This window comes from Dermacentor albipictus, chromosome 1 (assembly GCF_038994185.2).
Source record: "Dermacentor albipictus isolate Rhodes 1998 colony chromosome 1, USDA_Dalb.pri_finalv2, whole genome shotgun sequence".
NCBI classification, from domain to species: Eukaryota; Metazoa; Arthropoda; class Arachnida; order Ixodida; family Ixodidae; genus Dermacentor; species Dermacentor albipictus.
The window spans coordinates 235,277,619-235,305,035 of NC_091821.1; the positions used below are offsets into that span (position 1 = coordinate 235,277,619).

Here is a 27,417-nt window from a genome sequence, read left to right on the forward strand (position 1 = left end):
TAAAAGCAGCGACGCGCTGCCTCAAAAACAGGATCCGCCGACCCACCGGGAGAGAGTGTCGCTCCCGACTGGGGTGAGATGTGTCACGCGTTTTCGCCGGACGCCGTCGTGCGGGAACAGTCGCGTTTGTGTGAGCTCTCGGCCCCAGTGCCGATCCGATCTTGTCCTGTACAATGACCTGTATATAATGTATAAAATCCCTTTCGTTATTCTCATCGACGCCTGGCTCGGAGTCTTCGCTACCAACGCTCTGTCACGAAACGGGTGACGAGCGCTACGGGACCACAAAGTCGTAATAGTGGTGCAGCGGTGCAAAGTCGTAACACTGGATGGCAGCTACGGGATTGACCGGCATCAGCTACCTCGGCGCGGTGAGTGCCTGAAGTTTACCTCAAACACCAGACTTTCTCTGACACAGGTTATAGTAGCTTAGGGAAGGATTTGGTGTTGCATTGTGATAACCTTGTGTGTTTCAAGCCTAGTAAGAGTGTTTTGAAAACCAGGGGATGCTGAGGGGGTAAACAGGGCAGTGTGTGAAATACTTGCATATGTCTTACTAGTAGTGTTATAGTAGCGTACGGCAGGTATATTCAAAAAGGGTAAACAGCAGGAGGACAGTGTGAACGATGGAGAAGTACAAGGTGAAGGAACTTCTCGAAATTTGTGAGGAGTTGGGCATTGAGTTGGGCTCAACTAAAAGAAAGAATGCGATCCTTGAGGTCATGAGGACTGGGGACGTAACGGCGGAGGAAGCCGCAGAGGCCTGGGCGGATATCAATGAACGTCGGGAAAGGGAGGAGAAGGAACGTTGCGAGCGGGAAAGGAGAGAACAGGAACGTCGCGAAGAGGAAAAGGAGGAAAGGAGAGAAAAGGAACGTCGCGAGGAGGAAAAGAGGGAGAAGGAACGTTGCGTGGAGGAAAGGAGAGAGATTCGTGAGCACGAGCTTAAAATGAAAGAGTTGGAGACCCGAAATAACTCGCCAGCGCCTAGTCTCACTTCTAACGGTCCAAGAATACGCGATCAACTTCCACCCTTTGTCGTCGGAGAGGATATGGCCAAATACCTCGTGAAATTTGAGCACGTGTGCGAACGGAATAGCATTGAGCGATCCCTCTGGGCACAGAATCTGTTAGCGTTGCTTCCTGGGGAGGCATCAGACGTAATAACTTGCTTATCGAAAGAGGCGTTTGAGAGCTACAGTGATGTGAAGGAAGCGCTACTGCGGAAGTACAAATTGTCGCCCGAAGCTTTCCGGCAGAGGTTCCGGTATGCAAAAAAAGGGTAAGGAGTCGAATGTTGACTTCGCGTTTCGTCTAAAAGCCGACCTGGTGGAATGGCTGAAGGGCGAAGAGGTTTACGACGACCGCGACAAAATTGTCGAATGCATCGCGTTGGAGCAGTTCTACCGTTGCATTGATGAGGATGTCCGGCTCTGGCTGCAAGATAGGCTAAAGGAGGTTAAGCTAAACAAGGCAGCAGAGTTAGCGGAAGAGTATTACACCCGCCGCAGCTTGCACAGCAAGGCAGTGCGCATAGAAAAAGCAGATAGAAGAGATGGGTTTTACGGGAAGCCCGACGAACGGAAGGAAATCACGCGTCGCGAGTTTCGGGAAGACGAGTCGCTTCCCAAAGAAACTGTAAGGGATGGACAGAATGCATCTCAGAATGATGACGATGGTCCGAAACAGCGAAACGAAATAACGCGTTCTTTTGAAAAACGGAAACCGTTAACCTGCTACAATTGCAAAAAGCAAGGGCACATCGCTGCAAGCTGCCCAGAGAGAATTGCTTTTGCAACGATACAGGAAACTCGCAAAAACATACGTCTATTGGAGCCCTATGTGCAGGAAATTAAGGTAAACGGCAAGAAGTGCCGAGCACTGCGGGACTCTGCAGCAACTATGGACGTTGTTCACCCGTCTTTCGTCTCCTCGAGTGATTTTACGGGAGAGTGCGTTAGGATACGGCTAGTGGCCGAGAAGGAGAGTGTCTGTTTACCGATCGCAACGGTTATCATTGAAGGAGAGTTTGGGAAACTTAACACCGAAGCCGCTGTGTCAGCCGCCCTCCCGGAGCAATTTTCCTACCTCTTCTCAAATAGCTCGGAGCAGCTGCTGAGGGATCAGGGCAAATCATTCTTTGCCGACGTGGCGTACATGGCCCCCACGCGATCCAAAGCGCGCCCGCTGTCGAGGGAACTTGACTTAGCGTCGGTGAGCGAACAGCGGTGCGGTACAGGGACCGATCAGGGTAACTTGAGTGGCGAGCAGTCACGGGAGAGGCAGAGCTCGGACGCTGGCCTAGACGAGCGGGTCCTGGAAGTGAGTGGGAGTGACGCGTACAGTGCTAGCCGCGATATAGACGCGACGCCGCAATTAGGCGACGCGGGCTCCACACTCGCTCCGGTTTCCGCCAGCCGGCAGGAGCAGGCTGCAGTTGAAAGAGAAAGTCTGATTCGCGAGCAACAGGAAGGCTGTTCATTAGCCGATCTGAGGAAGAGCGTCAAACGGGGAGTGAAAAAAAAGAGGGTTTCATTTGGCAAGGAATCTGGCTTATTGTACCGCCGCTACACGGATAAGCAGGGTCGCAAATATAAGCAGCTTCGGATTCCGCGAAAATATCGCCGGGAAAAATGAATGACCTCATTTGCTTCCTCAGAAGTATGTTTTCGGTCCAAGTGATTTCAAGGGGACCATTCTATTTGTAATTATTATTGCTGATTAATAATTGTTTCTATTTTGTTGTGTTGTTGATTTGAAAACTGATTGTTTGAGCCTTGTGTGCTAGATCGTACACCTGCCTCTTGTTGCAGCGGGAGCAAAAAGAGGGATAGCGATTTAGTTAGGTTGATTTGGATTATGGCCTTGTCTGGTGTTTGACGGGAGACAGAGGGCACTTGTTCGTGTTGGGTGTTGCCTTTTGCCGGTCGGTTTTGCAAGCTGCAGAACGACCAACCGGGACCAGTGGCGAGAAGCAAGGTCTTAGGAACGACCCGAGCGGAGCTGGTCGAGGTACCTTGGCGACAACGTGGTGAGCAGAGCTCCTGTCCTGGCGAGTCGGACCTGGGCACGTGAAGTTACCTGGCGTCCCGACACTGGACGTGAACTTGGACGAGCCTGACGAACGTGCGCGCCTGGCATCCGAGCCACGTGGAGGCAGCTCGTCTTCCCGGCGCCTTATCTGAGGGCGGGGATGCTGTTGTGCCATCACCACAAGCCCGGATTCCGAATCTGCAAGATGCAGAATCTATCCTGCGAGCGCCCTAATTCTCCCTTCACAAGTCAAGATGCTGAGCCGTCAGGCAGCGGGATCCTGCGGGAGAAGCCTCGGCGAGCAGCAGGTTTGGACGTGTCCGCGAGTACCAGACAGCCCGGCGCCGCACCTCCTCTTGCATGGAGGTCACCACGCGCGCGAACTTTGAACCGGGTGGCCAGCGCGGTCGCTGGTTGGACCCCTCGGACGACCGTCGTGTGCTGACTTTGTATTGGGCCGTTTGAGTGACAATGGTTCTCGGGGATTATAAAAGCAGCGACGCGCTGCCTCAAAAACAGGATCCGCCGACCCACCGGGAGAGAGTGTCGCTCCCGACTGGGGTGAGATGTGTCACGCGTTTTCGCCGGACGCCGTCGTGCGGGAACAGTCGCGTTTGTGTGAGCTCTCGGCCCCAGTGCCGATCCGATCTTGTCCTGTACAATGACCTGTATATAATGTATAAAATCCCTTTCGTTATTCTCATCGACGCCTGGCTCGGAGTCTTCGCTACCAACGCTCTGTCACGAAACGGGTGACGAGCGCTACGGGACCACAAAGTCGTAATAGTGGTGCAGCGGTGCAAAGTCGTAACACTATGCAACCGGAAGGAAAGGGATCCAAAACGAAGCGGCGCAGACGCCTTCCACCACGCTGGCCGATCCGTTGAGAGTACACGGACGGGTCGGCCAGCGTGGTTGCGTCTAGGTACTAAAACATCCAAAAGCGTGCCTCTGAAAAAGGTGTGAAGTTCTCAGAGCACAACCCAGGAATGTTGAGATCACAATGTCCTCCAGCAACCAAGGGGACCAGTTCGTTTTCTGTGTTTCAAATGGCTGGCACCGACGTTGCGTAGAGTTTGTTGTGCAACAAAAAATTTACAATGTGGTTATAATATTAATCCTCCGGAGAAAGGCTTTGCCAGAGAGGGACTCGCCGAGTCGAAGGAGCCGGGTCAACAGCGCTTGAGAGGCCGAAAGGCTAAGCGGTAGCCTCATGCACAACTTTGTTCCTTTACGCTGGCTGAGAAACACCCAAAGACAAGAGTAGAGCCCTCCCATGGATGATCTGAAGTCATTCATACTGGCTCTCCGACGGAGATATCAGCGGCCATCAGACTAAAGACCAATCACATGAAGCAGTCAAATGTGAACGTAGCTGAATTTGCGATTGCGGTATTAATAAAGTTATGGTATTATTAATAGCACCAACATTTTCTGAGGAAGATACTACGAAATACACACCCTCTCTCTTTGTTCTCTTCTATATGATTTGCTAAAGCGAGCATGAAGTTCACGCTATTTTACATTCCAAGTAAACTGCAAGTTTGACGTGATCGCTTACAGCTAGTGTCCGCTTTTCATCGCTCACTTGTGGGTGAGCAGCAATAACGGCAGTTCACATGCTCAATAATATCAAAAAGTGCAAATAAAGGAATATTTATGCAGTAGACTCCGCTTAAACGGAACCAGGAGGGATAGAAAGATATGTTACGTTTATCCGAAGTTTAATTTAAGCGGAGAACATAAAAATTGCCAACAAGCGCTTTATTCGAAAAGCGCTCGAGTTTTTTTTATACTACTTTTCTGGAAAAAAATTATATATGCTTTTCTGCGCTCTGCTTCTAAGATCGTGGCTTTTTTCGTGTAAGGTTGTGTTCAATGGCAAAGTGATTCCCAAACATTCAGCAAAGTCCTTGCATTCAAAACAACGCTGCAGACACTCAACTGCATCTCTCGCTATCTACACTCTTAGACGATGTTACACCCATTGGGGTGTATCTCTGCCACACAGCGATATTGGTCATCTGCCTTGCTTGCGTTTCCTTTCTTGAAAACGCCGCGCCCGCTACTTTCCTGTCGGGAATCCTATGTCATGCTGATAACGCGCATGCCGTTCGTTGTGTGGCAAAAGGGTGTAATTTTGCTTAAGAATGTATAGTCCCATAGTTCGCCGCAGGAACTGGCCATTAATGCTGCGCTCTAAGAATTCATACAGAAACTCATCTGGAAGTTGTCTAAGTATGCGTAAGCAGCATTGAGCGACTTGCTCATCACCACGCAGCCCAGTGTCATTATCAATGTTATGAAACTTCATCCGACCAGTATAATTGACAGCGCTGTGGCGACACGAACCATTGTCAACCGTGATGAACCGTACTCCGGCGGCGGCTGCGTATGACGCGGCCTCTCCTGGTCCCATCTTGAAAGCGATTTGCGATGGAGGGACAGTGCGCCGAGGGAAGATAGCTTCGTTTGCGTTGTGTTCTCGCCGCTTAGTTCGCGTTGAAGCGAGAGGCAGCACAAAGGTCAATTCGCTCACTGCTGCGGGCCCTATATCTTGAAAGCGATCGTCTTGCGTGATGAACGGACGGAGGGGTCTACTCGTCGGGTAGGCATAGAAATGCTTACGCATTTAAAAGGGATTCAACAGAGGTCTCGTTCTTCTCGTGCCTCTGCGTGTGTCGTTTATGCGCCTGTGTACATCTCGACAATGTAAGATAGAAACCAAAACAATGGCAAGCCTCTATTAACGCGACAGCGTTAAGGAGCTCGTGTCGCAGAAAAGCCGGTGTCGTCGGCATCCGCGGCGTTGGCCGTGAGCAACAAATCCCAGAAGGCACTTCATAAATAAAAAAACATCTTGCAAGATGAGCTGGTGGGAATCGAACCAGGGTCGCCGGAGTGTGAGAAGGAGACGCTACCACTCAGCCACGAGCTCGCTCCTTACAAACGGGACAAAATCGTCTCTAGTGAATGCGGTGTTGCCTTAGAAACGTGCCGTAGAAAGTTATACTGCGTTGTATATCGGTAATTATGACCATGTAACTTACAGAAGTCGCAGTTTCACGAGTAGCGAAGTACGTTTCCGCTAAACTTCTTCTGCGCTCTGCGCACACGCAGAGCCATCTTGCGGCAAACACAGAAGACCCCCTCCTCGCTATGTACGGTGCTGCCCCGACACGTGGCGCGCCACTCGCCCCATGACCGCGTCCGCCTTCATGGCGCATCGGGGCCCGGTTATCTCTGCGGATCGCGACGTTTGGCTGGCGTAGCGCGTTTGAGTAGGCGGTGCGAAAGGGGTGCGATAACGCTATCGCGTTCCACTCTTGAAGGCGAAGCTTAAGCGTCCTCCAATTTTTATATTGATGATCTAACTTTCTGAATGACTGTTATGGTCTGCTCCATGAACACCGTTTTAAAGACTGCATGGCTTTTGTCACTGTTCTACACGCTTTTGATATTCATTGTGATATTGACTTACCGCTGGTACTATATTACATATCAGAAGCACACATTTGACCGCGTTATGTAACTATCCATTTCATTTATCCACATTTTAACCTTTCATCCGTGGCTCGGACGCCACCTCATCGCCATGATCACCGGCATCGGCCACTCGGCGTGAAGGTGAAAAAAGAATAGAGAAATTGATGAATCGTTACAAAATACGGCCGCCGTTCTATATTTTAAAGACGAAAATGAATAGCGGGATGCAAGAAGTCTTAAAGTGCGCATTGTTCGCGTGTGGCCAAGGTAATTTAGAGGAAAGGAAATGCTCTTCAAAGGCTCTAACGTTCGCACAGGCAGCCAAATTTGTGCTAAACGTATGATGCTGGAAATGCAGCGCGGCTACGCAGTTGCTCTGTGATGCGGTAACTTATGGGCACAACGCCGTGTCTGATCTGTTTGTAACGTGACTTACATGCACTCTTCGAGGCCCCCTCCCGCTGAGCTCTAACCCAAGTAAAGCTTGCGACTTCAAAAAAAAATGTAACTAAATAAAAAGTGAATAAATGGAGCTAAGTGACGTCTCTGGAGGCGCAAATGTTATTTCGTTGTTGCGAGAAAGAACGTGGCTCGTTGTTCAGCTCACGAGGAAGCCACTCGGAGTGCCATACACTGCACTGGACGTTGGCCCATCTGTCACCATTAGAGCCAGCACGTCTCGTTTGCTTTTCCCACGACCACGCGTCCGCTCGAACAAGACACGTGCAGCGAGAGGCGCTGCGGGATCAAAACGAGGGAAAAGGCGACATGGCGGGAGCGCGCGTGTTCCTATGCTCCGCGACGTCCGTGCGTGCAGCCGCCACGCACACCGAAGGCGCGAGAATCTGCCGGGGCCAATTGCCTCCGAAGGGGTGACATTAGCCCGCGGGGCAGCTCCCCAATCGCATCCCGAAGCGGCTTTCCTCCTCGGCCGGCGAACAAACGCCGCGGTCCTTTATTTCCCCGTCGTTCGTCCGTGCCGAGCCGGCGGCCTACGGCAGGTTGGCGGCTGTCGAGAGCCTTCGGAACGGTGCACCGCCGCCAACGTGACATGTTTGCACGCCCTGCGCGCGGTGTGTTTACGTAATCTGATAAACGCGGAGCCCGGATTTGTGGCGTGCCTTATCGCCATCCCGCGTGGGATTCGAGTGGCTGCCGTCGCACTCGTACTGCTCGTACGCACGCACACACCATTGCCGCGACTGCGGCGCTTCGCGCATTTCGCTGGCGCCGCGCAGGTGTGGCTCGGATCCGCCGACCGCATCCGGTGAGCGAGTGGGCATTCAATTCAGCCACGAGCCTGCCGGAGTGGCGGGAGGCTCGGCGGAATGCCCTCGGCGCGGGCATTTCGCGCAGTTTCCGATCGTCGAGTCAGCTGCAGGCGCGTCCCGCAGCCTCGAAACGTTTCGCAACACTACAGAAGTGAATCTACAGGCAGTGGAATCTAATTAAAAGCGCATTTCGCGATTTTGAGGCCTGCTTGAATGTGGTAGATGCCTTGCTTTTGGGGGAAGGAAACGGGAGGCCTTTCGGTCGATGTCGTGCGTTAGGGAGCTGATTCACTTAATTTCGTGCGACACGGGGCTTAACGGGAAACAAAAGAATGGGGGACTCTGAATTTCTGTAAATGCCCGTGTCTCCGTTTGTTGAAAATTTAGGCAGTTGGAAAACAAGCATATTTTGTAAGAGAACGCGTCATAGCGAAATATGATATGGACATAAGGAAACTGAGACGCTCGCTGTCACCTATATTGGCACTACATGAGCAGAAAAATACAGAAGTCTTGCAAAAATTGTCAAACAATTCTTGCACAGAAAAAAGTACATGGATTGTTAGTATCTTTTTTAACTTGCCGATCTGGCTTTTCAACTAGTTGATTGTACGTTGCTAGTTTGTTCTCTACGAAAAAAACTTCCAAGGAGCCTAGTAATAGGATCTACATAATTAATGGGGACACTAAGTGGGCGACGTTACTTAGTAATCGTGACACATCAGTGATCGGAAATTCACGTATATTACTAAGTGAGTTTTGTAATAAACGGTCAACAGCGGCCGAACAAAAAATATCCGTGGAACCAACATTTTGACAAGAGCACTTGTCGAAACGTTCGCCCTAGCGACATTCCTGGTTCGAACATTTAAACCTCTTCTAACCTCCATCTTCCCATGAACCTCTATCTCGTTTCGTTTCCTTTTTTTTTTAGTGAAAGTTGTTTGAGGAGAGGTTGGCGCCTATGTGTGGCGCCGGCTACTCTTCTTCTCTTACATGATAGTTATCGTTGGAAAGTTGTCAACAATCACCAAACTGGACTAATAAACCCTCAGGTACTAAGTCTCAGTACTGCAATATAAATAAATGTTCGCGTAACAGAAGCGTTCACATAGCATAAATACTCACAAAACCAAGATGTTCACACAGAAGATGTTGGGCGCTTAACTGCCGCACTCAGAATGCAACAAATACACTTGCTACATCAACACGAAGACAATGAACATGTAATTAACGGGGTCTGTTAATAATAATGCGAGCAATAACCATTGTATGACTTAGTTTCGTGATATTTTTCATTCCTCCAAAAATTGTACTAAGGCGCGCGCAGCGATGGTTTCAAGTTCTTCTGTTGGCCATGGACCTAAAATCTTTCCTAAGGGTAGTGGACATATATCTAAGCCATGTAAATTTTTCGAAAGGTTCTTGCGGGGAGCATCGCGATTTTCAGTGTAGAAGAAGGTGTTCGATGTCTTCTTCAGTCTCCTCCTAGGAGCATGTAGCACTGTTGCTTTCTCTTACGCTATGCAGGAAGCTTTTTAGTATAAGCAGTGCCTATAGTCGAAGCCTATGAGCTGTTGTTTCGATCGACTAATTTTAAACGGAATATTGAATTCCATTCCAGGATGTGTATTATATAATTGAGAGTTCTGCGCCTCATTTATCAACCATGTTTCTTTGGAGAATCTACCACATGGTTTGTTCAATAGACATCGCGCGTCACTCGCCGATAGAGGAAGTATAGTGCTAATTCATTCTCTTGATGCGCTGCACGTGACATGTGATCAGCTGTTACATTTCCTATGATTTCACAGTGACTTGAAATCCACAGGAAAGACATGTCTTGTTGTAGATATTTCGTTATGGCACATGTCTTCTGTATTTTGTATGTCAATGTGCTGTTTGCTTTTCTTAAGCTGATTTGATTTAAGCACAGCAATGAGGCTTGTGAGTGACTCAGAATTACCCAGCGAATTGGTTCTGACTGATGACATATGCAACGTAAAGCAGAAAGTATTGCGTAAAGTTCTGCCGTTGTGGACGTTGTAAAGTGGCAAAGCTTATAAGCTCTTTTCTCTCGGTATGCAGGTACCCGCCGTGGTTGCTCAGTGGCTATGGTGTTAGGCTGCTGAGCACGAGGTCGCGGGATCGAATCCCGGCCACGGCGGCCGCATTTCGATGGGGGCGAAATGCGAAAACACCCGTGTACTTAGATTTAGGTGCACGTTAAAGAACCCCAGGTGGTCGAAATTTCCGGAGCCCTCCACTACGGCGTGCCTCATAATCAGAAAGTGGTTTTGGCACGTAAAACCCCATTAAAAAAAATTGGTATGCAGGTATAGAAAACGCAGATGTGGAGCTTCGTTTACAGCATGATCCATCGGTATACCTGTGTATGCGATCTATGTACTTATTGTAAATATGTGTAAAGTTAATTGCTTTATTACAATTACGGGCATATCACATATGCGACCTACTCCAGGAATTGAAGTGGTTATTTCTGGCATTGCTAGTTGCCATGGGGGATAAGTTGCGCAAGTAGGCCGGTATTCGTAAGTAGGCAGTAAGTTTTTGCACCGCCACATTTCTTCATGTATGCGTGCAGCAGTTCCATCCTGAGGGTCTTGGCATAGTGGATGATTAGCGTGTTGTGTAGCCAAACGATAAAAGTGGTGACAAGTTTCTGTAAATCTTAGTGCAGGAAACATTCGTTGGCGGGACTCAGCAATTACCAAAGCACTGGCAGATGCACGGGGAACACCAAGTCATATGCGAAGGCTTCTGGACAGCAATCTTTGAATTGTTTCCTCTATATAGACTATAGGATATTCCATGTAGCACAGGAGCAGAGTATGTTATTCTTTGTCTAATGATTGCCGAGTGAATGCGTAATAAGGAAGAGGTTGAACTACCCCATCGCACTCCAGCAAATCGACGAAGAATGTTGATTTATTTGGGGAGCCCATGATAGCCGTCTGTCTATGATAGTACCTAAGAATTTGTATTGTCGCCCAAGTTGCAGACGCTGAGAGTCTAGCACGAGCTCGAATCTATTTAGGCATTTCGTTGTAAAAGGAACTACAGCAGTTTTCTCGTGAGAAATAATCATACCTCTGCTTTTAAAGAAATCATGAATTAGTGTTAGGCCAGCTTGTAGCTTTTGCTGAACGGCTTGAGTACTCGAGTCAGATGCCAATATGCACAAGTCGTCTATAGTGAGTAATTCAAGGTAGCAGGCAGGATATGAGGTAATTCAGCCATAACACAGTTAAATAGAAATGGACTGAGTACGCTACCACGTGGTACACCCTGATTCACTTTATGCTCTGTGCTTTTGCCTTCAGCAGTTTCAATAAAGGCTTTCCTGTCTCTTAAGAAATCAGCAATCTATCCGGTCAGCAATCCGGTCAACTATGCCCAACTGAGTTAACCCATGTAGTACGTGAGTGTGGCTGGCTGTGTCAAATGCACGCTTTATGACTAGAAACACTCCAATAGTGATTCTTCCATAGCTCTTCTCTTGATCTTCGTATGTAACAAACTCTAAAATAGCATCCATCGTACACCGGCGTCTGCGGAAGCCCGCCATATTTTCGGGTAGTGCGTTGGTGCATTCTGTCTACCACTGAAGCCTAGCGTCTATCATCTTTTCCATACGTTTACATAGGCAACATGTCATACTGACAGTGCGGAAAGAATCAAGCAATAAAGAAGTTTCACCCGGTTTTAGTATCATAACAACGCGTGCAATTTTACAGGAAGGAGGAAGACATTCCGATATCCACGCATCATTCAATAATTTTAACGGAGTTTTTTTTTTATTATTTGCCTTGTGGCCACGGGATCCAGGTTTTTCTGTGCAGCATATGTGACCCCGCCAGGGCCAGCCGCTGTCTTCTGTCGGCATGATACAAGTGCGTTATTTATTTCTAATGAAAACGGGTGATCTAGTTCAGGATGATGGCTACTGATAGATAAATTAATCGATACTTTGACTTCTTCGACAGAGTTACTGTATTCAGGTGTGCTTACTACTGCACTTGGGCGTGTAATAAGCTGACAGAAGTCGTTTGCAATGGTCGTTTCTGATACTTTTTTGACTAAAGCTAGAGCTCTGAATGGTTGTTGGAGTGTTACTGGCCTATTCAAAGAGCGTAGAACATTCCATAATTTTGATTCAGGTGTAAGTGGACTAAGTGAAGTGCATAATTCCTGCCAGCGCTTTGCACCTAGGCGCTCCAGCTGCCGACCCATACGATCATACAGCTTTTGACATTCTCGGTAATCTTCAATAAGGCCTGTGCGTCGGTATTTTCTTTCAGCTCGGCGGCGTATAGCTCTGAGCCTTTCGTATTCAGAGTCTACACCAGCGTAACCTTCAGGAATGTTAACAAACTTTAAAGAGAGGTTTAATTTCTCTTCTATAAGCGATAATAGACCATCTATATCACTGACCGCATCAGCTTGACTTGTAATGTGATATCGAAATGCCTGCCAGTTTGTTATCTTTGCAGAGCGCCGCTAAGTCGAAAATCATAGTCTGGAGTGAGAATATGAAAATGACCGCTACCCCTTGTTTCAATGTCTCTTCTCCAGGTTGCTCCACATGCAATATCGTTTGAGCATACCGTGAGGTCCAGGCAGCTGGGATAATTAAAGACCCTTAGGAACGTCGCTGCGCCGTCATTCAACAAACACAGACCACTCTTCTGAATTGCCTTTTCTAGGTCATTTCCACGACGGCCACGGTAGGCGCTTCCCCACATGACATGATGCACATTGAAATCCCCGCAAAATATTACATTTTTTGTGTATTTCTGAAAGAGGTCCGTCAATGTGGAAAGTGAAATATTTGTAGATGGTTGTAGATAAACACGGACAAGAGTGATATTTACTCGGCCAAGCCGAACTTCACACGCTACGTATTCTGGGACGTCTGATGCTGCGGTACTTAATAACGCTGACGACAGGTCTCTTCGAACACATATCATCGCTCTGCTTAGTCCTGAAGATCTAGAGGACGTATAAACACCATAGTTAGCTAGTCTAAAAGCATTGTCTACACTGGCCTCTGTAATACATAACACTGGAAAGGAGAACTGAGCCACCAGTTTTCTAAAGTCCGCACACTTAGAGCGAAGACTATTCGCGTTGCACTGGAATATGGCGACATTGTCATAGCAATTATTCATGCCCCGCCTGCGCAGCAGTTCATGTAGTGTTTTGCAATATCACTTGTTCCATCGACAATACGGCGTTGACCTCCGGGAGGTTATTAGGCTGCGAAATCATGGCAAGTATGGCTTTTAAAGCAGAAAACAACATCGGTATTACATGTTCAGCAATAGACGCAGAGGAGTTCATCTGTTTCGTTACACTTACTGGTTGCGGTGTGCTCGTATTCTGTCGCATGTTAGCCATGTGGTTGCTCCTTCTGACGAGATCCCTCCTGAACTTCTTGTCGAGCTTGATGTTGGCTTGGTGATGTCCCAAAACTTTGCACTCGGTGTTGTGGTCCCTTTGCGATTTTTGCATATTGCACTGAAGTGTCCTGATGCTCAGGCGCTTGTGGACGAAATGGTTGCGCTGGGTTCATTTGGCCGCTTTGTTCTGCGGGCATCCAGAAAATGATGCAGTATGAGGCCCGTTGCAATTCGCGCACTTAGGTTGTCTTATAGATTTGCAGTCCTTGTGATGGTGGTCTTCTGCATATATTTTGCAGCGCCTTGTTTCTCGGCAGTTTTTTGCTAAATGACCAAATTTCTGGCAGTTGTAGCGGCGTCTGGCTGGCCCCATATATTCTTCGACTGGATGGCTAGTGAAGCCAAGATACACTCGCTGTGGGATTGGTCGGTCATAGCGAAATTGCAAAATTACAAATCTCGCAGAGCACGATTCCACGGTGTCATCTTCTTGACGTATGTAACCGGTCTGGCGTCTATGGCAATCCTGCCTCTCTTAAATGTTCTGTTAACTGTTGTTCTTCTGTGTATTCTAGAGGTACGTTTCTGATTTTGCCAACATTTCGTTTGTATGACTCCGTAATAAATGGATTCACTAGTAAGCCAACCACCTGTACACATGACAACAAACTCTTGGCTGAGGCGAGTGAATTCACAGTGACTGAGAAACTTCCATCTTTGTTCCCTCGGAAAGAACCTACTACCTCTTTTGCTAGCACAACGATATCTGAGGCTACAACATTTGGGTTTACTTTCCAAAACGTTTTCATTTGTTCAATTGGCCGGAATACCACAGGAGCTCCCTCGAACCTTCTTTTTTTTATAAGTCACAAGAGTGAAAGAATTTTCCTCCTCATCACATTCAATGTCTTCTTCTTCGCCAAGGGAGTAGGTCGATGTTTTCTCATCCATGTGGTTGATCTGATCTTCCACTCTCACCTTTTTCGCACAGCTTGCTTCGTCCGACATGCTCTCTGTTTTCCTTCCAGGACGAGTGTTGCGGTCGAATGTAGAAAGACCCTGAAGGCTCCAGGCTGGCTCACAAGCTCGTCAGTTCCGAAGCCATGCTGCGGTAATGGCGGCCCTTGCCACACTTGCACATCCCCGCTGCTGCCTTGCCACGGTGGCAGTTGAACGACAACGCTTGATACCGTCGCGCCACTCACCTGTATCAGTGATCGCTTATGATGTTGTCCTCGAAGCTGTAAAAATTGTCATGATACCGCTCTTGTGCCTGACTAGCCTCGCCAGTTACACTTTTTCCTCCTCAGAATGCTCCCTATTAAATGAGCCACAAAGTTAGCGTATAGACAATATCCATCAACGTTTTTTAGACAAATTAGTGATTTTTTTCAGCTCGTTGATTGAGTCGGAGGCAAACTTGAACATGTTAAAATGAATCACACATCCTGCATAGTCTCCACCAACTCGAAATCATGCCGCTCAGCGAAACCGGACAAGTACTGTGGACGGCCAGTAACATGCATGCTATAATTTGCCTCAAAATGGCACCACCGGGATCTCGAGCGCGCTACACTCAAGTACCCTCTCCGCCCCCTCCCCCCTCCTTCATTAAGACCCTCAAGAAGCTACTGGAGAGAGCGCGGAGGCGTCCTCCACAGGAAATCTTGCGGGCCAAGGGGAAACCGTACAGCCAACGTTTAAAGGCTATGATCACATGAAGCGACTTAGCGTGGAAGCTTGGGCTTGTTGGTGAGGCCTACTTTGAAGAAAGCGAAGTGCTGGCTAAACACAGTTCACAGCTGACACGTGAAATCATTGAGGCAGATTTCATTACGAAGTTTGATAGCTCGTGCGCCAGTTCTCCTTCGATTGCACTTTCATCTCGATAAATGGCGTATCTTGACAGGGTTTGAATGGAAAGCATTTCGTGTGCTCTGTAGGTCGTGGCTGTCATTATCAGCACTGCAAATGATATTCCAGGTTTTTACCGATCATACAGATATTGTGCATGGTAGCACCCTATATATTTATTCCTTCAATGCTTTATGAATAAACTGTTGTAAGTCATCGTGGTGTACGTGTCGCTCTCTCGTGTCCTTGTCTTTCTGGCGCTGTGCCCTTTTTCCTTTGATCACAGCCAAGGCAGCGGTATGGAGTAAAAATTTCATGGTTCATTCATGAGGCATTTGAGAGCCCGACTGTGCAAAACTTCCAGTAATTTTCTTTATTCTCAAAGGAAATATGAATTAAATACCGTGTGACAACATTTATGGCGAACACTATATATACATCACAAGCCGCAGGACACGCTAGGTAGCTCTCGAACTTTGCATCGAGCCAAATATAAGTTGACTGACCTTGAACTTACCTTCATAATGTTTAGTAACGTCATGCCATTTCATTAGTCTGATAACGTTTATTTACTTAACGTCACACGTGTGGTCGCAGTTCGCCAACATTCTAGAGACCAACGACTCCATGATACGATATTACTATATCTTTCAACACTACGCCCCCTAAGCAGAAAGGCATCAAGGCGTTCAGTAACCGCACCCGTGATGCAAGACATACTACGATTGCGAGCGTGTCAGCTTCGTCAAACAGTCTCGTAACCTATCAAGCAGTGAAAGAACGGCGTTAGAAACCACGGTGAGCGCGAACGATAAGCTGCCGATAAACACTGCCGGCGCTTATGCAACTGTCTCGCGTTTATTACGATAAACATTTATATATAGTCGGTCAGAATTGGTCAACGCGTCATTGCACACAGAGATGAAGCCGCGCTCGCTGCAGAGACTATCATTCTAGGCGCGCCCATTAGTAGAGCAGTGCTGTGAGCTGTACCCTCTCCCATAGTGCAGTGCGAAGCCACAAGGCTGCAGGGAAAGCCCCGGGTGCTTGCCACCGCTCAATCACGTATTCATGGTATGTTAATGAAGATGCAGCCCACTCTTCTGTGCAAGACAAGAGCGCTGCGCCGGGTGAGAGGCCGAAGGCGGTGGAGGCATAAAGACGTGTATGATAAGAAAACGGGCAAAGATACGCAGGAAAGACGCAAGAATAGGCTCCAGCAAAAAAAAAAAAAGGAGTAGTGTGCTCACTCCAGATTCGCGGATTCTTGATCGATTGTTTTCTTCTCCAGGCAAGTTTGGAAAAGAACCAAGCCAGAACAATGCCGGGAATTAATGCTCCTCATTGAGGACATGCATGGGATGCCCGACGCACCAAGTCACACGCGAAGAACTCGCGCGCAGCGCCTCCTCTAGCTTTGACTTCCTGGGGAAAAAAAAAATAAGACAAGAGACGATAATAACCCAGCGCTCGGAAGGGGCCCGCCAGGAATGCCGTGGTGCCGTCACACAGCGAGAAGAAAAGAGGACTCATCGCCACTGAAAGCGTGTGTAACTCCCGCTTCAAGTCAGCGCTCTTGCGAAAAAAAGGAAAAGCAAGCGGGGGACAGAAGAAAGTGCGAACAGTCGAGACGGCCGCCATCAGGGATAATAATCACAGCAAAGACAACAGCGGGCCCAGCTGTGAAGGGTGGACCGGCCAGTATGAGCAGGGGAAGCAGCGTTGCCAAGCTGGCTAACGTGACTTCCTCACAAAAGCCGCGTCCGATTAAGACGCGCGCTCTCGAAAGGCGCTTATGGGGCGAAAGGCCGGAGGCTGCGCCGCGCCAGCCAAGAGGCAGAAATGCTATTTATTCGCCTTCCTGTCCAAACAGGCGGCTCAACGAGGGTAAACAGCCACTACAGCAAGAACGAGTAGGCAAAGGCAAAAAAAAAGGAAGGTGGTGAGGGGCGCGTGAGAGGAGGCATAAACCATAACTGTTCCAAAACAGCACCTCGGTGCTAATCAGGTCAGAACGGCAGCGTCTAAAACGCAGCGAAGGGTAACGGTATCTAAGTATCTTTTTGGTAGATACGCCTGTTGAAAGCTCAACGATGCATGCTCTCTCAGGCAGTAAAGGTGAGAAGAGAGAGAGAAAAAAGAGAAAGAAAACAGTGGCGTCCGCTAATTGCTGTCAAGCTGTATTGATTATAGAAACGCGCAGCTTTAATTAAGAAAATAACGTGTGTGTCGAACTTGTCGTCATTCGCTGCAGCCCCGGATACGCTCAAGTGAATTGTGCTCTTCTTCTCACCCTGCTACCACAGAGGAAGCCATCTGGGGAGCGTGCAAGCAAGTAAAAACGTGAGACGTGGGGGGGGGGGGAGCAAGCAAGCTAAGCGTGCGTCGTCGCCAGGACATTCGCGCGACGGGAGGCCCAGGAATAACCTGGAGGGAGCTCATCAGCCTTTGGCATTTCCGGACCCGTGCGTACGCGTTGGATACACGCCTGCCTCGTTAATAGGGATGCAGAGTGATGCGCACCCCGCTCGGGCGTTCCCGACGTTCACCCTCGTCGCCTTTCTGCCCATTTATCTTTTATTCCCTAGGCTCCCCACTGCCCGCCTCCCTGGGCTCCTCCGCCCGGGTGAACCGTTGAAGCTTCTCTGCTCGTGTCTTATCCATATACAAAAAAATACGGAAAGAAACCGGCAAGGAATATTCTCAACGAATATTCTGCGCGCTGAGGGCAGACAAGATGACGAGAGGATGACTACAAGCAAAAAAATGTAGGCAGGTCGAAAAAAAAAAGCAAAGTGGTGGCAAAGTAAGTAGAATGCGATATGCTCCTGCTGCATCTGCAACACATGTTTCCCAAGCGCGAAGAACTTTCAAGATGGTTGGGCAATATTGGCAGTTTCTTCGCCTTTCAGGCTCTTGCGCTGCTCCACGGAGTCGGAAAAATTGTGTACTGCTGGTGCTCTAACACGTTGTACCTCAAGAAGTTTGAACCATCTCTTATGTCCTTTTCACAGAACACGAAAACTTAAGCGCAGGACACGATGTGAACTGGTGGTCAGTAACTACATCTTAAAACAAACAATGGTTTTGAAAAAGAAATCAATCTGAGGATGTTTAAATGCATTCTTAAATAAGTTTAGGCAGGAACTTATAACATCTCAGTGAAAGGAAAAAAATGCTTCCTATTCTGTCTACGATAGTCTCCTCCAGGATCACTTCAGCACAGTAGATCCTGTGAAAGTGTTTCCTTACGTTGACGATTTTTCGGTGATACTTTCTTCGCACCCAAGTGAAGCCATATCTTTGTTCGACCATGTTTTTGAAAAATTCAAGAGCATTTTTCAAGGGTTGACGTTCCCAAGGGAATTGTCTGAAGAAAGCAAAATCCACTTCCTTGACCTTGCACTGCACCTCCAGGAGAAGCACACGTGGTGTATGTATGCCCCACGTTCCAAGAAGCACGTTATCCCTTACACTTCCAAACATTCAAAAGTTGTGAGTGGTTCCATAGCCATAGGGGCTCCCAGAAATGCTGTTGTTCACTCTTAGCCCCACTTGATGTCCAGCAGCTTCGCCAACCAAGTCCATCGGCTTAAGGCATGTGGCTATCCCCTACAACTGTTGTCTTCCTTGACGGAGGTCTTATTGCAAGAGGTTCGTCCCTCCGAGAAACCGCGCGAAGTGACAAATGATTTAACCCAGTCTGTTGCGATCCCGTATGTACATTGTGTGTCCCACCGCATCAAGAAAGCCGCGGGCCGGGCCGGTGTTAAGGTGGTGCTTACCGTACTTAACAAGTTGGGAAGGTTGTGCGAGAAAGTGAACGATAGCTGGCTTGCGGCTGGACTGTGTAGTAAGCGACATGCCGCTAAGCCTGTAGATTGCAAAACCAGTGTAGTTTATGCCATTCCCAGCTCTTGCGGCTGCACTTACATAGGGCAAACGGGATGCTACCTTAATGAACGTTTACGTTAGCATGCGCACAGTGTCAAGTTTAAGACTGATAGTAATCTAGCTGTTCATTGTGCATAGTCTGGCCGTTCACCCCGCCTATAGAAGACACACGTGTGCTTAGAAGGCACAGCTGTCAGATGGCCAGGGAAATCATTGAGGCCTTTTCAATTTGTGAGTTAGGAGCCACTTGCGTAAACGCCCATTCTATAGCTCTTTGCGATAAGCAACTTGATTTGCTTAAAGGTTAATCAGTTTCGATTGTAATAATATTTGGGGTTTTACGTGCCAAAACCGCTTTCTGATTATGAGGCACGCCGTAGTGGAGGACTCCGGAAATTTTGACCACCTGGGGTTCTTTAACGTGCACCTAAATCTAAGCACACGGGCAGTTTCGATTCTGTCCATATTGTGTATTTTACATTTCTATAGAGTTACGTTTGTGACGCATGCGCAGCAAGAGTTCATTGACGATGACTCGCTCTCCCCTGTCTTCCTTGCTGTCTTTCAGGCCGTTGCGAATAGCAAAAAAAATTGTGTGGTTTTACGTGCCAAAACCACTTTCTGATTATGAGGCACGCCCTAGGGGAGGACTCTGGAAATTTTGACCACCTGGGGTTCTTTAACGTGCACCAAAATCTAAGTACACGGGTGTATTCGCATTTCGCCTCCATCTAAATGCGGGTTCCGAATAGTATACATTTGTACAGGCTTCAATGAAGATGTTGGCAGTTAACGCTGGCCCTGTGCTCTTCCTTGTCCGTGTGTTTTTTGACACTGTTTAAAATGAATGATCTGCACCAACTAGCTCGCGCCCAAACCCTTCTAGACTGTAACATACGACGAAACACTTCATCTCCTATGCATTGCAATGGTCACAAATCAGCAATAAAAAAATTAGGGCATAAACTTCACAGTAGCGAATTCTCATATAGCGCGTAGTATTCTTTCGTAGCACGACCAGTGCACAGCCGTGGCGTGCATTGAGACGACAGCAACAGCACCGACGTTCAGTCCATGCGATACGCGCGTTACAGTGATACATGAGAATGGGAGGAAGGGATGAGCGATCACTCAAGAGGAGGGATAATAAACCAAACGATATTAGGCGATAATCTACCTCGCTTCTCACGCCAACGCTGTAGGGTATGGTCATGTCATGACCTTCGTCATTAGGATGAAAGCCAAAATCTTACACCCCATACACTACTTGCCCGGGACTCTGTGCTTCACACTCCGCAGCGAGGTGTCCCTCGTCATTCCTTCGAAACCCTTTCCATCGCACCTCGGAGGCGCGAAGAGGGGACGCAGAAAAGTGAAGCTTCTCTTTGCGAACCTCACCGGATTTTCGTGAACGTGGGCGCTGCGGCGGGGCTGTTCTCTAGCCGAGTAGGCCAACCAAACACAGCGGAGGACCCGCGCGGTTCCGCGGCAGCGGTGGCTGTGCGGGGGAAAGAAAAACGGAAAAACGCCGCGACACTCCACTATTGGTATGAAGCGCGCGTCTCGCATTTATTTGACAGCTATACGAAGTAACGACAGTATCTTATTTTGTTATAGCGCAAGCTTGACACGGGCAACAGAAGGCACATCTGACACACACAGCGCTACACACATCGACACACACAGCGCTGTGTGTGTCAGATGTGCCTTCTGTTGTCCCTGTCAAGCTTGCGCTATAACAAAATAAGATATGCCATACCAACAAGCCCCTATTGCTATCCTTAACGACAGTACTTTTATCGGACGTATAAACTTGTAAACATTCGCTTACTAACTAAATTAACAAGCATTGTTTTGCGCGTGCACAAGCAAACATGAACATACCACACTCGATGACCGCGGACATTCGCTGCCAAAACCCCGGCGTGAGGAAGTGCGGCAGCAGCAGCGAGCGAATTGACTTGCGTGCTGCCTCTCGCTTCAACGGGAACTAAGCGGCGAGAACATTGCGCACACGAAGCTGTCAGCACTCGGCGCACCGTGTCCCCATCGCAGATCGCTTTCAAGATGGGGCTTGCATGGCTGCGCTCGGCCGCGCCACACGCAACCGCCGCCGGAGTAGAATGACCCCCCCCCCTCCCAGTGCCTTGCGCGCGATGGAACACGGTGCACTTCCTTCCTGCCTTCCTCGCTTGCGCGCTCGAGACCTACCCACCATCATCGGTTCCCTCTCGCATGCTTTCACTTGCACCTACAGCATATGGCGCGCGGTCACGATGTTCTCGCACTTGGACGTTATAGGCAACATCACGGTGACGCCGGCGGCAGAAATTCGCCTGGAGTGTCCCTATAATTGCTATCGCAGTAATAATTAAATAAATAAATAAGCAAACAAATAAATAAATAGCGCATATTTATGTGTTATGCAAGGACATGTCGAACGGTCGATTCCCAAACGCTCGCGGTCTCGTTCAGATGGGGACGGAATGTAAGGGTGCTCCTGCACGGAGCATAGAGTGTGCGTTGAAGAAGCCAACGTGGTTATAATTATTCCAGGGTTCTCAATTACGGCGACTCTCATAATTCCGAATAATTTATAATTCTTATGACACAGCGAGGCTGTTTACTTCTACTACAGATCGGCCGGTATAGGACGTCCGTTCCCAACTTTCCGTCTAGATGCCGACGAAAATTAATTGAAGGTATCATTGAAGCTGGTGTATTGAAATTTAGAGAAAGTGTCAGATGTGTCACGCGCAATTTATGGGCAGAGTGAGAAGCGCCTGAATCAATTAGCTGCGAAAACTGCAATTGCGAATGTTGCGAAAGTTGCAATTACGAAAACTCTGACAATTGCGCTAGATTGGGTGTTAGCGGTGCGTAGATTTAGAGCTATCAGACGTATCTAGAAACAGTTTTGTAGGGCGAAAGCGTGTTTCTGTAGAAAGAAGCTGTATAGCAGTTTCATAGTAGTACATGTTTTGTGGCAAGCTGCAAGGAATTATGAGATCTGTGCTAACTTCTCGATGATTGCCAGAGGACTAAAACGTTTGCCATGTGCCTACTGGCTGATGTATCAACATGAAACTTCGTGCTCGTTGGAAAAAAAAACATGCTAAATAAAGTTGAAAGTTGTCACAGAGTGAAAGGCACCGTCGGAAATTAAAAAAGAAAGCCACCGAACCTTTCAAAACGTTTCTTCGGACAGAGCATTAAATTTTAAATTTTAGCAAAGCAAGTGGTTTAATTTAGGAAGGCAACCAGAATTTAGAACTGATATTTGGAAAAGCAAACACTGTAAGCTAAAGGCTCAATATTCGTGCTTGAATGTTTGCACACCTTTTACGAAGAACCAATCATTGAAAATGTCTGCATATGTTCTGAAGTGTTAATTTAAAAACGTATTTGGCAGTCGCCGGTCACTCAAGGCTGCAGGCGCCTGCGCGACTGCTGGGCTGGAGCGAGGCGGGGCGAGGTAATAAGGAAAATGCACGACGGCTGCGAAAAAGTGCCGTAGGAAATGGTAACACCTATTCGCCTGAAAAACACTCCGAGATTGTAACAAGAAGCACACCAGGTGCCTGGACCTTTCTTTTCCACTCTGCAAATAGCTTTATGACTGCGCAAACAAATGTCCATGGAGAGAGAGCACACAAGGACAGGCACATACTGTTTGCTAATATGCACTAACTCGCCCAACAAGAAGTTCTTCTACGATACATATTTCCCACACTGCTTCAGAGGGACTTGGGTTGCCATTCAAGAAGGCCGCACAAGCCTGCCGGTTTCCTTTTCTTCGTTTATTTCTGCTCGAGTCACATGAATAAGTAGTAACGATCCCTTCTTCTTCATTGGAATGGCCAGCATTTCCGACTATGAAGTTTATGGGTTCAAACAGACGATTGCGAACCTTCTCTCTGAATGTGTTCGATTATACCACAAAGGACAGCGCTCTGCACAACGCTCGACAAACTTGGCAACCGTCCCCTTACTTCAAAGTGGAGTGCTTGAATCCTGGTGGCAGCCGACGGCAGCCCGTGCTTCTTTCAAAGCGCTGATGTTTTTGCTAAAGGCACTGAGACGGTATTAAGTACTGTAGTAGTTGTCAGACGCCTTCATTGTGTTTGCACGGACAGATAATTTTTCATGTCTTCGTTTCTTTTAGTTTTTTTTTTCTCTATCCCTTCCCCGTAGTGCAGCGTAGAAAACCCGACAGTTACGCTGGTTGACCTCCCTGCTTTTCATCTCAATATTCTTATTTCTCGCTCTCTACTGCACACGGAGGGTCATTATGCTGCTGCATCGTTATTTCATCTCCTCTCCTGTGCATGAAATATAAATTAACGGCTTTGCTGTATACTTACGGTGAATGCTAGATGAAAAGGGTTCAACATTTCCTTTCGGGAGAAATATTGCGTAACTAGTTCTAAACAATGTCTACGCATCCCATTTATCCGAAAAGCCCACAGAGGGTATTTAGGAGAACAAAGGGGGCACGAAAAAGAAAAAAAAAGAAAAGAGCAGGCTACGCAACTTTCCAGACTTGCAGTTGTAGCTACTGCTCCTCGCTGAAGTTTCGTTAGTCAAAGCAGCGTGGGGGCCCTGCTTTAAACGCACTCAAATGTACAACTGAAAGCGCATGGACAATTGCGAAAGGGGATAGGGGGGAAAGGCCAAGTAATATTTAAGCTTTCTCGTCTCTCCATGCTTCGATGCACCACCCTTGCAGCTGAATTAGTTTTCAAAGTTTATTGAAACACAGCGTGCATGTACTTTGTTCAGCATGAGCAAATGGCAATCTGTAAGAAGGCTGAGAAGTTTGAGCTTTTTTGTATTATAATACGCCTCTTTTTCACAGAAAGATTGTAAGCATGCAGAGAGACCTCAGTCCTACTATTACTAGGTCGTCGCGCAATGTTGGCGTATCAGAACCAGGCCTCAGCACGCGATATTTAGGTTGCAAACCTGGTAGGTCTAGCCGCTTTCTATGTTTATGTCACTGCCAACCGAACGGGACTGTACTTTCAGTTCTTTTTTTTTTCTGACTCATTTACAATGAAGTGCGCTCAGAAATGTAGGTGACCAGTCGCGATGCTGTCCGTGCCGCTTCTCTAACGCACCGAGAAAATTGACTGATATATGAAACAGACTGCATCCGAAACTGCTCAGACTGTTATTTTTTTTATTTATTTCATATTCCAGACCATCTTACAGATCCAAGCAGACTAAATGCAGAAATTGATGAAATGGGGTCAAAGGTAGCAAGCAAAAATAACAACACCAACAATACAAGCAGCATCACAATGCGTTGTCGGTTATTGAGTCTGCGAATTCCACTCTAATCCTACGCAGGAAAAAGGAAAATTTGAATGTGTCAGTGCGAGCAAAGTAAGGGGTTAGTGAACCGGGTTGATAGTGACGCGTGTGACGTGTGGTTAGAAACGATACATAGGGTGCAGGATCAAGCGCCATTTTTTTGTATTTATTTGCAAGGAGATGTCAATGTAAATGATGTTGTCTCATCGCGGAGCGACGAATTAACGCGCGCTCTACAAATTATCGCATGACACAGGCCGTAAATGCGGAAAATAAGTATGACATTAGACCCACTGATAGTTAATCAGTTGGTTTCTTGCAGAAACAGGTAATTACAGCCTTCAGAGCGTGAGTTCACTCCACGAGCATAAGACCACGGTCTCACCATCCCTCGCTCCTCTCCGACGTCATGGAGTTTGGCTTGGATTCTAGGTTGCACAAGAGATGGAGCCGGAAGATAGCCCTGAGGTTACTTTTTAATAAAGTTTGTCTACCATCACCTTGAGCTTCGCATGGCAGTTCTGTGTAGCTTGCCATACGCCTAAAATAGCAGTGTCGCTTGAATGCTATAGCAATGGGTGTGCCAGCGCGCGCCTCTCGACTCGTGAGCCACGAGCGAACACTACATTTTCAGTGCAGTCTAAAGGAACGTACGTTGCACCTTCTCAGGCTCCACGCGAAATTTTGGCGCTGGTCCCTGGAATGGGCAAGCTGTATAATTAAGTGCCCAACAACCCCACCGGACGTTGAATTTAGAGCACTGGGGCGATTGTGCGCATCAAATCTAATGTAGCCAAGCTGGCCTATCAGCCCAGTTGATGCGTACGAGATCACTTCCTCTCGTAGAAGGCGTATTTGCTGACACATAACGCTTGTGAAGTTAGAAGTGAAGAATGGTGAAGTGCCACGAAGATAAATCGACCACTGATGCGGGGCTGGCCACAGAATAGAGTTTCACACAAAATCTACTAGAGGGAGCCGAATACAGCGTTTAAGAACAGGACGAAGAGAGGGACACAGACCACGGCGCTGTTGTCTCTGAACCCTCTCTTCGATCGTCCTGTTGTTCAGCGCTGTTTTCTGCTCGTAATTATGAACCAGCCAGGCCAAATGCGTACTCTTCTACTAATCTTTCCGTCTACTTTTCTCTTTTCCCAGTGTAGGGAAGCCAACCGGGCTCAGTCCTGGTTAACCTCCCTACCTTTCATTTATAATTTGCTCTCTCTCTCTCTCTTCTACTAGCGGGAACTCTGGCGCTAGTGCATGCGAGAGCTGCAAGCACAGCGCTTTTACCAGCAAGGGAATGATGGTTAGTATAACATAAGTTCGCTTAAACTTTGTTTTTCTGGCTTCAACCGGATTTGTGACTTTACAAATTGTTCATTTTCAAAAAATAAAAAAAGAAATATTGCACCTAAAGTGCAACTTTTCGCAATAATTTTGCATGCGCACCAAGCTTTGTTGCCTTCTGTGTTTAGATATGTCGGATTCCGTCGAAATTTGTGATGATAAATGCAGGTGAAGTGCAGTCAATAAAGCCGCAAAAAGGTTTGAAGCCACTTGCACAAGATGAGACAAATCCATGCCTTAACCATCATCCCCTTGCTAGTCTAGCGATCGCAGCGCCAGAGTCCCTTCTAACAATTTTTAATAGGAAACTACACGGGTCACAGCCTTCTGCACCAAGTGATCCGCTGAGTCATTTTTCGGCGGCGACGACATGGGAGGGAATGCACTGGAATGTTACTGTGAAGCCTTCAGGCAGAGTGTCTGGAGTCAACTCAGGGGCCGAGACTAAACGTATCTGAACGAGAGCCACGTTTGAGGTACACGCACTGTTGCTTAATCTGTTGGGATTACAACAGCCGCATGTGGCTTGCACAGTGAATTTCGTATAAGCACAACCAAAAAAACCAGCTGGCCTGTCAGTGTAGGTGGGACTATTATACTTTTAGCCTTTCTGCTCAAGAAATCTTGATGAACGGAGTAGAATAAAGGCCAGCACTTACGCTGTCGGAGCCGCATGTGAACAACTTAATCGGCTCTCTGGGAGTATTGCTCTCTAATGTTCGTTGTAATATAAGTGCGACTTTTATTTTTAAGCGTAAGAACGCTGGGTTGGCACTCAGAGTATTGTCGGCATGTTCATTTCACTTCTGGCTTTGAGACTTTCCTTCTTTTTGTTCTCCGGCACTTATAGAAGTAAAACTCCTCGGGGGAGTTGGAAGATACGTATTGAAGCCATTGCATCGGAGCGCAAGGAAACACGGACAAAGAAGAGGACAGGACACCACGGGTGCTTACCGACAACTGGTTTACTGGGTCGCCCCAGAGAAAAAGGGAATAAAGAATAGATATCTGGTCTTTCTTTCCTTTTTCTCTTGGGCGACCGCCCAATAAACAAATTGGGAGTTAGCGCCCATGGTGTCTTGTCCTCTTCCTTTATAAAAATAAATACTAAATTATGGGGCTTTACGTGCCACAAGCACGATTTGCTTATGAGGCACGCCGTAGTGAGGGACGTCGAAATAATTGGGACCACCTGGGCCTCTTCAACATGCAGCTAAATCTATATATATATATAAGTGCACGGGTGTTCTCGCATTTCTTCCTCTTCTTTATGCGTGTTTCGATGCGCTGCAATGGCTTCAAATACTTATAGGAGCGTTCGTTTTAATAGATAATTACTTCTATACACTGAAGTACTGTACTTGTTTATTCCGCGGCATTTGCGCTTTAACCTCTTGAAATTTCTCGCAAGGACAATACTGAGAAGGGTTCCGCAACACGTAAAATGTATAGCGCCAGGAAAAATTTTTGAATATAATGGTATCGAGAAAATAATCACGCTACCTGAGGCGCAAGAAGTCAAACTAAATCCTTCGAATGATGTCCCACGGGGCAGTGACGTGCTGAAGAGACGGCGCTTTGAATGGTTCGCCAAAATAAGTTGTATTTCCCTGCTGCGCAAACCTTATATTATACTTAACCATCATCCACAAAGCCGTACAAGACAATCGGAACTACGTACATTGTACTAGAGGGATGCACTGCAGCAGCAAAATACATAGGCGCACAGTATATAGCTCTCAATTGGAGGTTGCATAGTAAACTGCGAGAAAGTTTTTGTTAGCAATTAT

General features: G+C 47.6%; 1 protein-coding gene across 4 annotated transcripts in view; it reads right to left on the reverse strand.

The window, feature by feature from the left end:
- Pde1c (Phosphodiesterase 1c) overlaps positions 1 to 27,417 on the reverse strand; it is an 879,030-nt gene that overhangs the window by 814,079 nt on the left and 37,534 nt on the right. For 3 of the 4 annotated variants that reach the window (XM_070531078.1, XM_070531077.1, XM_070531075.1), the window contains exon 1: positions 20,846 to 20,973. The exons of the other annotated variant lie outside the window; for it this stretch is intronic. In XM_070531078.1, coding sequence (XP_070387179.1) covers positions 20,846 to 20,867 — 22 coding nt within the window. In that variant the 5' untranslated portion in view covers positions 20,868 to 20,973. Of the gene's footprint in view, positions 1 to 20,845; positions 20,974 to 27,417 lie in introns of those variants that run through there. 4 annotated transcript variants of the gene reach the window in all.